Genomic DNA, 13762 nt, shown 5'->3' on the forward strand with positions numbered 1-13762 from the left:
CATAAATGCTTCACAGCTCCAGGGTCCCAGGTTCGATTCCCGGCTGGGTCACTGTCTGTGCGGAGTCTGCACGTCCTCCCCGTGTGTGCGTGGGTTTCCTCCGGGTGCTCCGGTTTCCTCCCACAGTCCAAAGATGTGCGGGTTAGGTGGATTGGCCATGCTAAATTGCCCGTAGTGTCCTAAAAAAAAGTAAGGTTAAGGAGGGGGTCGTTGGGTTACGGGTATAGGGTGGATACGTGGGTTTGAGTAGGGTTATCATTGCTCGGCACAACATCGAGGGCCGAAGGACCTGTTCTGTGCTGTACTGTTCTATCTATCTTCTATCTATTTGCCCAAATTATACTCCATTTGCCGGATGTTTGCCCACTCATTTAAAACTTATCTATGTCCCTTTGCAGCTTCCTTGCATCCTCTTCACAATTTACTTTCCGATCTATCTATGTCGTTGGCAAATTCAGCAAGTCATTTATATAAATTGTCAAAAATTGAGGCCCCACCACTGACACATGTGGCACACCATGTCTCACATTTTGCCACCAAAAAATACCCATTTATGCCAACTGGCATAACTAACAACTGCTGGCTAACCAATCTTCTATCATTCCAATATGTTACCCCCTAAACCATGAGCTTTTATTTTTATGTAATAGCCTTTGATGAGGCACCTTATCAAACTCCTAGTAATCCAAGTACAATACATCCACTGATCCCCCATTATCCAGAGCATTTGTGACTCCTTGAAAGAACTCCAATAAATTGGTTAAACATGATTTCCCTTTTACAAAATCATGTTGACTCTGCATGATAGCCTTGAATTTTTCCAAGTGCTGTGGTTAATAATGACATGGCATTTTCTCCCTATGACCGATGTTTTTTTTTTAATATAATTTTTATTGGAATTTTTTACAGAAAATATAAAACATAACGACAAACAATGAAATGCAACAAAATAACCCATAATAACTGTGACACCCCCAGACCGTATCGGCGCATGTATCACATCCCCCCACCCCCCCAACCCTAATGAACAACAAAAGAACTTAAAAAATATTAAAATTAAATAAACAAACATAGTCATTGTCGGCCCCCCCCCCTTTTCCCTCCCCGGGTTGCTGCTGCTGCTGTCCCCGTACCCTATCGTTGAGCCAGAAAGTCGAGAAAGGCTGCCACCCGCCTAAAGAACCCTTGTACCGACCCTCTCAGGGCGAATTTGACCTTCTCTAGCTTAATGAAACCCGCCATGTCATTGATCCAGGTCTCCACGCTTGGGGATCCTTCGCTCTATGACCAATGTTAAGCTACATTATGTCATTAGTATCCAGAAATCTGTTGATTTCTGTTTTGAACATACTCAATGGTTTAGCTTCCAGAACTATCTGGGGTAGAGAGAATTTCAGAAATTCTTCCTCATCTGACCTGGCCATTATTCCGAGTCTGTGCTCCCTGGTTCTGGACTCATCAGCCAGGGGAAACCTCTGATCTGCATCTAACTTGATACGGCCTGTAAAAATTTAGAAAGTTTCAGAGATTACCCCTTATTCTCAAATTCAATAATACAAGTCCAGCTTTTTAAATCTCCTCATTAAACAGTCCCATCATCCAAGTCATTAGTCTTGTGAATGTGGCTATTTTAATATATAGCCAACTGAAACATTATATCTCCGAGAATTAGGGCTGTAGGAACTTTGGGCTGTTTTAAAATTTCCAAGCAAATGGCAACAGTGAACCACTGTAGATATGTACAATAATCATTGGGCCTAAATAAGTGAATATTTCTGGGCCGAGGTTGCATTAATAAATTGCAGAATCATGGATCATTGACAGGACCACATACTGATCCTCATTTTCAAAAACAACTGATCTGTCTCAAGTCTCAATATAAATGATGTAACAGAATAGCAGATTTGGTCAGAAATGGGGAAAATTGGTGTATAAGAGGTTGATAGTTTTCTACAAACATTAAGAAATAGAATAGTGCAGGAAAATGGTGGTACATAGAAGATCAGCCGTGGTCTCATTGAATGGCAGAGCAGGCTGGAAGGGTTGCCCACTCCTCCTATTTTGTATATTCGTATGATTGAATCTGCCGTCACCTAACTCGGGCGTTCAAAACCAAACTTGTTTCCTGTCACTCGGCCAACTTTGTATCCATGCTGCCACTCCCCTTTTGTTTCATAGACTTAATGATAATGATAATCACTTATTGTCACGATTAGGCTTCAATGTAGTTGCTGTGAAAAGCCCCTAGTCGCCACATTCCGTGCCTGTTCGGGGAGGCTGGTACGGGCATTGAACCGTGCTGCTGGCCTGCCCTGGTCTGCTTTAAAAGCTAGCGATTAGCCCAGTGTGCTAAACCAGCCCCATATAAACTGCTATCAAGCTTGTTTTTTTAAAAATATTTTTTTATTCTCCTTTTTCACATTTTCTCCCAAATTTACATCCACCAACAATAAATAATAAACAGTAACAGATATGCCAATCCCCATGTCAATAACAACGATCCCATCCTCCCACCAAACCCCAAACATTAGCCCCCATGTTCACACAAACAAATGACAAAAAGGAATTAGGGATCACCCATAGTTGCCATTAAACTGCTATCAAGCTTGTTGTGTGACATTTTATCAAATGTCTTTTGAAAATCCATGCATACCAGAGCAACTGCCCTCTCTATGGCCTCATCAAAAACCCAATAGTGGTGTGACATCTGCAATTTTCCAGTCCTTTGGGGAGGTGGTGGTGTAATTGTATTGTCACTGGACTAGTAATTCTCTGGGGATCTGGGTTCGAATCCCACCATGGCAGATGGTGAAATTTGAATAAAAATATAAAGTAAAATCTGTAATTAAACACCCATGAAACCATTGTCGATTTGTCGTAAAAACCCATCTAGTTCACTAATGTCCTTTAGGAAATCTGCCATTGTTACTTGGCCTACGTGTGACTCCATGACCTAGGAGCGGGCGGAGGCAATTTAGTCTCCTGAGCCTAACACCCTCAACGTGATCATGGCTGATCCCATCCTGCTCTCAACTCCACCGTCCTGTCCGTTTCATAGGCTGTGAAATGTTTTCGGACATCTTCAGGTCTTGATGGCTACTAAATCAATAGATTAATTAAGTCTCAGAAAGGTGAGCAGTGAGACGTTTTCAAATGTGATATGTGATGCTATAGAAAATAAATATATCCCCAACTGCATCGAAGAATAGCATAGATAATTAGCTACACAAGCAAAGAGAGCGTGATAGTTAACAATATTAAAGACCACCTGTGAAGAGGAATAGATGTGACCGTGTCAGCATTGCCCATTTTTTTTTTTTTAAAAGCTGCCTCTGAATAGATTTGTTACAAATAAATTGGGTATGCTGTAAGAAGCAGCACAGAATTGTGTAACAAATGGAAAACTGAAGTGGAAATAGTTCTGAGGCGTTGTAATCATTCAGATAACGGAGCACAAACTCCCAAGTTTGTTCACAACTCTCACGTTGGGGTGGGGTGATATGGATTCAATTATCTGGCTTCTTGGTTCTTGCCAAATGAAGTCTCTGTCGGAAGTCCTATATTGTGGAAAGCAGATTTGTTACTGAAGGATTAGTGATTGCCTTGCAGTAGCGAGACAGAGGATTTTAGTTTCTTTCGAAAGCATTTGCTAATTTTGAATAAGTTTCTTTTAACATTCTATTCTTGATTGTGGATTTATTGTTAATAGTACATTCATGTATTCTCAATTTATAAATAGTGATATAGTTTAAATATTACTAAAACTTCATTGCAATGATATTCCATATCTGCAATCCTTTGTTCCATTATGTCCACAGTTAAAGAATGTGATGAAGGGAAAAAAAAGCCGTGTGACAAGATATTTGAAGCAATTTCATCCATGTTCCCAGATAAAGGTACACCAGAAGAGCTGAAAGAAAAGTAAGTACTATGTTTTTTTTTAGCTTGGATGATATAGAGAGTTTCCATGGTTCATTTTTCATAAAATGTCACTATTTCATTTCATTTTTTGGTTATGTCCAGTTGATTCTTGAAAATGAATGCAAATTAAAAATAGTCATTTCAGTTTAACGCAACAATTTGGGCACTTTACAGAAACAATTAACTGAAAAAATTTAACTATCCAATGGTAGTAAGGAAAGCGCAGTGCAACTTGAAAACTTAATTCATGCAAGAATTCACACAATACCGGCGATGCTACAACATAGGACCATGTGCATGCTAAATCGCAGCACCAACATGCTATGCACAACTAAACAATTTATCAACCGCAGATCAGGTGGCCCCTGATGATATTCTGGCTGTAGATCTAAAGACCTATGCACCAGAACTAGTTGTACTCTGAGCCAAGCTGTTCCAATACAACACTGGCATCTGCACAGCAATGTGACCAATTGCAAAAGAATGTCCTGTACACAAAAAGTAGGACAAATCTAAGTTGGCCAAGTACCATCCCGCCAATATACTCTTCTTCTTCAGTAATATAATGCAAGGCATCATCAAGCAGAACTTCAAATTGCTCGGCTTTGGGGGAGGCAATGACACCCGGGTAATGTCATTGGACTAGAATTCCAGAGACCTAGGGTAATGTTCTTGGGACCCAGGTTCAAATCCCACCACTGCAGATTGAATACAAACCTGTAATTCAGAATCTAATGACATTGTCGATAAAACCCCATCTGGTTCACTAATGTCCTTTTAGGGAAGGAAATCTGCTGTCCTTACTCGGTCTGGCCTACACGTGACTCCAAACCCACAGCAGTGTGGCTGACTCTTAAATGCCCCCTCAAGGGCAATTAGGGATGGGCAAGAAATGCTGGCCAGTGGTGCCCACATCCCATGAAAGAATTTAAAAGTTTGGCTTCTCCGGACCTCATTGCTCCAAGTGGGGAAAAAATGTTGAATGCCAGAAGCAAGATAAAATTGACTATCCTTAACATCTGGGTAGAATTTGATTTGAGTGTGGCATCAAGGAGCCTTGGTAAAATTGAAGTCAGTGGGAGTCGGGGAGTACGCCTCAATGGTTGGAATCATACTAGCAAAAGGAAGCTAGTTGAAGGCCAATCATCTCGGCCCCAGGACAATACTTCAGGAGTTTCTCTGGATTGTGTCCCAGATGCAACTATCTTCAGCTTCATAAGTGACCTTCCTTCAAAAAAGTCAGAAGCTGTAGTGATTGCTGGTCATTGCAATTTTCAGCAACTCCTCAGATACTGAAGCAGTCAATGGCTGCATACAGTAAAGCCTAGACAACATTAGGGCATGGGATTATAAATGACAAGAAATATTCATGCCATGCAATGATTGTCTCCAACATTCAAGAATCCAACCATCTCCTCAGTTGATTAGGAAGGTAAATGGAATGTTATGTATTATAATGGGAATGAAATATGAAAGAGGATGTTTTTCTACAGTTGTGCAAGATGTTGGTGTAACCATACCTGGAGTTCCCTGTAAAGTTTTGGTTTCCTTATTTAAGAAAGGAGATAAATGTGTTCAAAGCAGTTCAGAGAAGGTTCACTTGATTGATAACCTGGGGCCTGGGTTATCTTGTGGGAAAGGTTGGACGGGTTGTGCCTGGATCCATTGGATTTGAGGAGTTATCTTATTGAAATATACGAGATCCTGAGAGGATTTGACAGTAGGTACTGAAAGAATGCTTCCCCTTGTGGGAGAGACTAGGACTAGAGGACACAATTTTAAAATAAGGGATCTCCCATCTGACTTCTTGCAGTGGCACGGTAATGTTCTTTCCTTCTCAATGATTTACTATATTGTTTTGGTGTTATGACATTTAATATCCTTCCTCCGAAGGAAACTGATTCATCCAACCATCTGGCTGAAGATTTGTGTAATGATTCCAAATTATACTGTCAATTTGGGATTACATTTTCAGAATACTGGTCAAGTTCTACTAGGAGAATAACAAATCAACAATGAAAGCACTGTAACTTTTCTGGGGTTTTTTTTTGTTAAAAGGTACAAAGAATTGACAGAACAGCAACTTCCTGGAGCACTTCCTCCTGAGTGTACACCAAATATTGATGGACCAAATGCCAAATCGGTTCAACGAGAACAGAGCTTGCACTCATTCCATACTCTGTTCTGTAGGCGGTGCTTTAAATATGACTGTTTCCTACATCGTGAGTACGATATTGTATTGGTTTGCATGTCTAAATAATACTAACAATTCTTACATATATAATAAATTACGCAGCTTTCTCAAAAAATGGCATTATGTTTTGTGCGATTAGAATACTGACCAGGCTGATGTGGTATAGTGTACCATTTTTTAAAATAGAGGATGATAAACTGCTTATTATGTAAATTAGTATAAAAATCATTAATAACTGAACAAGGGGATTTTATAAATATAGGGGAACTAATATCCAGGAATAGGCTTGTGTTAGAAACACAAGATTGATGAGGATTCTTGTGTTTCGGCTATATATTTAATTTAGGGTAAAATGGTGGCATTGAGTGTCCTATTCTGAACTCTTGTCGAAAGTCTAGTTGCTTTGGCTGTTAGAGGGAGCCCAAGGTTGTTATACTGGGTGCAAGAAATTCGCACAACACCGATAAGTATCTGTGCTGATGGTGGATAGATTTAGTTTTCACCTTCCAGTGAGGTATTATTAATGTCAGGTTTCAAATGGTGTTCTCTCTGGGGACTGCCATTAGCACTCTTTTCCCTTGGTTTCTCTGGCTTTTAACACCCAGTTTCCCTCGGTTTCTGTGGCTGTGGTTCATCTTTCATTCTCACTCCACAGTATAAATATTCCCCACATTCTCTGATTATTAGCTTTGACAAAGAGTCATTGGACTCGAAACGTTAGCTCTTTTCTCTCCCTGCTAGACCTCCTGATATTTTCCAGCATTTTCTCTTTTGTTTCAGATTCCAGCATCCGCAAATTTGCTTTTATACTTTAATCTGTTGTGGAGGTGGCGGTTCTAGGGAATATAAATTAACATTTGTACCAGGATATAAGCCCCACGTGATTCATGTTGCAATGAAGATGGACTTTGAGAGTGTCAAGAGGAAGCTGTTTAGGGTTTCCTAAAAATTTCACCTGAAACTCACCAACAGGCTCAGTGCAAGAATCCGAGAGAGGAGGTAGAGGAACCAAGCCATAAAACATGGGAGCAAAATTAGTCTGTTCGGCCCATTGAGTCTGCTCCGATATTCCATCATGGCTGATATGTTTCTCATCCCCATTCTCCTGCCTTCTCTCCATAACCCCTGATTCCCCCTATTAATTAAGAACAGAGGGAAGTAGACCTTGGAAAATAGGAGACAGGTTTAGATAAAGGATCTGGATCGGCGCAGGCTGGGAGGGCCGAAGGGCCTGTTCCTGCGCTGTAATTTTCTTTGTTCTTTATCTATCTCTGTCTCAAAGACACTCCGTGATTTGGCGTCCACAGCCTTCTGCGGCAAAGAATTCCACAGATTTATCACCCTCTAACTAACTGAAGAAATTCCTCCTCACCTCAGTTTTAAAGGATTGTCCCTTTGTCTGAGGCTGTGCCCTCTGGTTTTAGTTTTTCCTACTAGCGGAAAGATCCTCCACATCCATTCTATCTAGGCCTCTCAGTATCCTGTAAGTTTCAACAATATCTCCCCCCCCCAACCTTCTAAACTCCAACAAGTTCAGACCCAGAGTCCTCGACCGTTCCTCATATGATGAACTCTTCATTCCAGGGATCTTGTGAACCTCCTCTGGACTCTTTCCAAGGCCAGCACATCCTTCCTTAGATACTCTAAATGGCATCTGACCAGAGCCGTATCAGCCTCAGAAGTACATCCCTGCTCTTGTATTCTAGCCCTCTCGACGTGGATGCTAACATTGCATTTGCCTTCCTAACTGCCAACTGAATCTGCACATTAACCTTAAGAGAATCTTAAAATAGGACTCCCAAGTCCCTTTGTGCTTGTGATTTTCCTTGGCCTTTTTCCATTTACAAAATAGTCTATGCCTCCATTCTTCCTGCCAAAGTGCATAACCTCACAGTTTTAAAGCCTACATTGTTCACAGCATAAAATGTGGATAGGAGTACATGGAACTGAAGAGACCAAGGTTGTGAAGGTTAAAATATAGGAGGAAAATTTGTCTCCTTTTGCTAGAGGGATAACATCTGGAGTAACCAACTGAAAGTCAGTTTGTGGGATTAGACGTTTTCCAGTTGGGAAAGGAGTCAAGAATCACTTCTCGTGAATTAAGTGTCAAGTTAAGAGACAGTAAAGTGGGCTCCTAAGCTAGGGGGCATAAAGTATAAAAGCAAATAAGCTATAGTGATGTTTTAATTTTAAAAAATAGGTTCAGCCTCTACTTTGCTATAATGTCCATTCTAGGCACCACACTTTAGGAAGAATGGAAAGGCATTGGAAAAGCTGTAGAAAAGATTTGAGTGGTTTGAGGCATGAGGAATTTGGTTACATAAATAGAAATTCATGTTCTGCTTCGAGAAGAGAAGGTTGAGATGTGATAGACGAGTAGATCGGAAGAAATTGTTCCTTTGGCAGTAGGGGTGAGAGCCAGAGGACCCCAAGCTAAGGTGAATGACAGAACCAACAATGACAGTGGGAAAAACCTTTTTTAAGCAGTATGTGGCTAAGATCTGGAGCGCATTGCCTGAGAGTTGGGTTCAGATCTGAGGGGCAGATTCAATTATGGTTTTTAAAAATACATTGGGTAAAAATTGGAGGAAAGGTGGGGAATGAGACTGGCTGAGTTTCTCTTGCAGGGACATAACCAGCCAAATGACTACCTCTTCTGTAATCATTCAATGATTCTGTACTTTTACTTGTTTCCCAATGTATTGCAGTTGTTCATAACCCTAAATTGTGTCACCCTTTATATCCCTATAATGGATACCTAAACAGGTGTACGCATTGAACAGATCTAGTTTAAAGGTGATCAGCTTTCTACCCTAGCATATCACTTCGTACCTGGTCTACCAGTGGTCAGCCAGTCTTCCGCATTAGTTATATAAAAGCAAAATGCAGCAGAGGGTAGTTGGAGTCTAGAATTCGCTGCCCAAGTTGGTGATGGAGGCGGAGATCCTAAACCCCTTTTAACAAGTACCTGTATCTGAACCTGTGTTGTAAGATACAGGGTTATTGACTGGGTGCAACGAGGTGTGATTAGAAAGGGCACCAGGGTGTCCTCGGGCTGGCATGGACAAGATGGGCAGAATGGTCTCCTATGCTGTAACCTTTTGTATGAGATTTTGGAGATCAGAAACAAAAACAAAGGACTAGGAATGTGTAGCAGATCTGGCAGTATTTGCGGAGAGAGAAATCTTTGTCCAATATGATTCTTCAGTATTCGCTTACTACTACTTTAATTCCAGTAGCACACAGATTGCACCCGCTTAAACAAGTTCCAGAAAAATTCCTTCCTGTTATAACCTCCACGAGAACGACCCGATGCTCTCTCTGTGGGGTTCATGGAATACAAGCTCACCCACAAGGGCGGGGACCCAACAGCAGGGCTCATTAATCCCTCAAAATATAAGTTGGCCCAAGAGGGAGCCGGCATCCCAAATAGGAGTATCGACTTAGTTGCTGTATTTCCTAACTGAGAGTACAAAATAAACTACTTTTGACTTGGCTTTCGGGGCTCCTCATTGATTACGGTACCTCCCAAATGTTGCTGAGTATGTCTAGTTGACGGCAATATTGGCAATTAGGATAAAACTGAAATACAGACAGCGCTGTTGGACACTCAGACCATGGCTGCATCGAAACACAGAGGAGCCAGGTTAGCAATGTTTCAAAAATGCTGCTCTTTGGTAGATGCTATGCTAGTGTGGGAAACTGGACTCGTTATGTGGGGCCTATACGCCATTTTCTTTCAGTGCAGTTGGGCCCCGCCCCCTCAGTGGGTGAGCTCATATTTCACAAGCCCCTCTGGGAGATCATCGGGTCGTTCTCGTGGGGGGTTATAACAGGTGGAGGAATTTTTTTGGATCCGTTGTCTTAGCGGATCTAATCTGTGTTATTGGAATTAAAGTAGTAAGCGAATACTGAAGAACACCATTACTGTGGAGGACTGCCAAAAGGTGATTCTTTCGACTGCTTATAGGGCTCCCATTTTCAGTGTTGTAAAGAGCCTAAACTACCCTTCAGCCCCAGATTCCAAGACATTAGATGAATTGGTGGCGCTCGTAATGAAGCACTGTGACCTTGAGCTTTCGGTCATTGTCCATAGACACCAATTCAATATGGCCAAGAGAACCCCGGGGGAGTATATTACCGGGTTTCTGTCACGCGTACAAAATCTAGCAGAGCACTGTAATTCCGGGCAATCCCTACCGGAGATGTTATGAGACCGTCTTGTGTGTGGAGTTTTAAAAAAATATATTATTTATTCTCCTTTTTCACATTTTCTCCCAACCAACAATAATCAGTAATGAATGTAATGTCAATCCCCGTATCAATAACAAGATCTCATCCTCTCACCAAACACCAAACATTGGCCCGCATGTTAACATAAACAAATGACAAAAAGGAATCAGGAATCACCCATAGTCACCATTAACACATACAGCACCTCTTCCCCCAACCCCCCTAATGTTCGATGTGATCCAATTCTCTAAAGTGCATAATGAATAACGCCCATGAATTGTAGAACCCCCTCCATCCTTCCCCTCAGTTCAAATTTGACCTTTTCAAGAGTTAAATCCAGCAAGTCCCCTCCACCACGGCAGGGCACAGGATGAAGAGGTTGATCTCCACCCTAACGCCCGTTTCCAACCTCGACTGGTCCGGCACCCCGAATATGGAATATGACACCCCCCCCAAGGGCCTGGGTCAAGTTTCACGTGCACCACTTTAGAGATTACCCTAAACACTTCCTTCCAGGAATCCTCCAGATTTGGACAGGACCAAAACATATGAACGTGGTTTGCGTCTCCCCACCCCGGCAACATTCACACACGTCTTTAACCCCCTCAAAGAGCCGGTTCATCCTCGCCCTTGTAAGGTGCACTCTACACCACCATCAGCTGTATCAGCCCCAACCGTGCACACGAGGCAGAGGCGTTCACCCTCCAGAGCACCTCACACCAGAACCCCTCCTCCATATCTTCTCCCGATTCTTCCTCCCACTTTGCCTTGATCCCTTCTAGCGGCGCCTTCTCCTCCTCCAAAATAGACCCGGAAACCGCCGATACTACCCCCTTCTCCAGTCCCCCTGTCGTCAGCACCTCCCCCAGCAATGTGGAAGCCGGCTCTACTGGGAAGCTCTGTATCTCCTTTCTCTTGTGTGTGGAGTTAACGACATAGCAACCCAGTGGAAGTTGCTAGGCAAATTTTTGGACCTAAAAAGGGCAATTGAGATCTCCCTTTCTCGGGATGATGCAGAGATGGGAATCCAGGAGTTCCAGGATACGTCCACGATGGAGGTGAATAGCGTCAGATACCCCCTCCTTTCCCAACCCAGCCAAGAAACTCCCCCTAGGAACAAAATCTTTGGCACCCAGCCCTTTCCTGAACACAGTCGGGGCCAGGCCCGTTAGCCGAGGGCCGCTGCAGCCAGGTGAGATATCTTCCCTGAGCCACTGGAAGAGGGCTCAGGTGCAGCATCTGTATCCATAGAAACCGCAGGGACCAGCAACGTGACGGCAGCCAGCAAGTGCATCACCGTGGTCGAAGAATGCGACCGCCTAGAGTCAGGATCCTCTACCTAGAGCGACCTGATGAAGATGCAGTTCAATTACATTGCCGCGCCACGGGTTGCCCCCGTCAAAGTCCACCGTTCAGGTGAATGGTCACCCACTCTTAATGGAACTGGACATGGGGCTGCTGTCTCGGCGATTGGACAGCAGACGTTCGAAAAGATCCGGACGGAGTCCAGTGTTTGAACTTGAGGGACACCGAGATGAGGTTGGCACTGTACATTGGGGAACCACTTTCCATCGTGGGTGCAACAATGACCCCAATTGCCTATGGACAGTGGTCTGTCAGGCTGCACTTGATAATAGCATGGGGGCCTAGTCCGGGTCTGCTGGACCAGGATTGGTTGCAGGGGCTCTGTTGGGATGGCAGTGAATTTTCAGGATGGGCACTGGGGGACTATACAAAGTCTTGGGGAAGTACCTAGATCAACGGTATTGTGCCCAGGATTCACACACACCCCGAGACCCAACCAAAGAACTCCAGGGCCTGCCCAGTTCCCTGCGTATTGCTGAACTAAACCGCTTGGAAAGCTTAGGAATCATCCGACCGGTACAATTTTCAGATTAGGCAGCGCCTGTAGCCCGGTACTGAAACCAGATAAAACTGTCCGCCTTGTATGGGAATTACAAGCCAACAGTGAACCAGGCCTCTCATTGGAAAGATGCCTAATGCTGCAAATAAAGGGCCTCTAGCAAAGCTGGCTGAAGGACACTTTTTTTTTCCTTAAACTTGACATGGATCAAGTAAACCTCAGTTGAAGCTAGGTGTGGTTTCCAGAAAATTTGAGATCATTAATACCTACAGAGGCCTCTATGAACATTTGGGTGTCATTGGCTCGCGTTATTTTCCAGAGAGTCATGGAGGACATCTTCTAAAGCAGGCATTGTCAAACTCGGGGGCATGACACGCGGGTGGGTGGCGGAGCCGTCCGTTGCGGCGCTCCCGATCGCGCAAATCCACCCGCAGCAGCCGGCTTTTAATAATGCCGGCTGCGAGCGGCCTTAAAAATTGCCAGGAACAGATAAAAAAAATTCAGCTGCACGGTGCATGCGTGCCCGATCAACTAAAAATGGGTGCCCAGAAAAAAAGTTTGAAAACCACTGCTCTAAAGAACAACTGCGAGTGGCCGTTTACTTGGATGATATCCTAGTCACTGGAGCCACCAAAAAGAAGTACCTGAGCAAGTTCGAGGAGGTCGCCTGCTGGTTTTCCAGGACAGCTATCCACCTAAAGAGAGGACAATGTTTTTTACACACACAAAGTCACATACTTGGGGTGCCGTGTCGACCAAAACCGATTGCACCCCATAGAAGAGAAGGTGCGAGCAATTAAACCAGCCCCCAGGCCTGAGAACGTGACCGAATTGTGGTCGTTCATGGGAATCGTGAATTATTACAGGAAACTTATCCCATCAGCATTCTTGCACAGCTGCATGCGATACTGAACTTGTCATCAGGATTGCTGATGTACAACCACCCCTCAAAGTCCCTTTTGCTCACTTGTGATACCCCACCATATGGAAACCAGGTGGTGTTATACCACCTCTTGGCTGGCAGAACGGAGAGACCAATAGACTACACATCTTGACTTTGGCCACTGCAGAATGCGACTATGCTCTGATTGAGAAAAAAGCCTGTCGTCTTTGCAGTGAAGAAATTTCACCAGTATGTTAATGGATGTTGCTTCACCATTTACAACGGACCACAAGCCCATTGCTCAGTTTGTTAAAGAGGACAATGCAATTAATGGCAATAGCATCTGCCCGGATACGGCTTTGGGGCTCTACTGTTAGTGGAGGCAGATTGCAAACGTGCAGGCAGATTGCAAACGTGAAAGATCTTAGCCAGCTCCTGTTGCCAATATGCCCTGCTTCCCTATACCTCCATCACACTGTCGAGGTTGTATCGATCTTAAATTTCATGGATACCAGGCAGCACGGTGGTGCAGTGGTTAACACTGCTGCCTCACGGCACCGAGGTACCAGGTTCGATCCTGGCTGTGGGTCGCTCCGTGCGGAGTTTCCTCATTCTCCCTGTGTTTGCATGGGTTTTGCCCCCACAACCCAAAGATGTGCAGGCTAAG

The 13762-nt window shown here is 43.6% G+C and overlaps 1 protein-coding gene across 4 annotated transcripts in view; it reads left to right on the forward strand.

The window, feature by feature from the left end:
* Window positions 1-13762, forward strand: part of ezh2 (enhancer of zeste 2 polycomb repressive complex 2 subunit) — a 126408-nt gene that overhangs the window by 59593 nt on the left and 53053 nt on the right. For all 4 annotated transcript variants that reach the window (XR_005460723.1, XM_038797779.1, XM_038797781.1 and 1 more), the window contains 2 exons: window positions 3819-3921; window positions 5980-6143. Coding sequence is in view for 3 of the 4 variants with exons in the window: in XM_038797779.1 (XP_038653707.1) it covers window positions 3819-3921; window positions 5980-6143 (267 nt within the window). In the remaining variant the exon portion in view is untranslated. The remainder of the gene's footprint in view (window positions 1-3818; window positions 3922-5979; window positions 6144-13762) is intronic.

This window comes from Scyliorhinus canicula, chromosome 5, assembly GCF_902713615.1.
Source record: "Scyliorhinus canicula chromosome 5, sScyCan1.1, whole genome shotgun sequence".
NCBI lineage: Eukaryota > Metazoa > Chordata > Chondrichthyes > Carcharhiniformes > Scyliorhinidae > Scyliorhinus > Scyliorhinus canicula.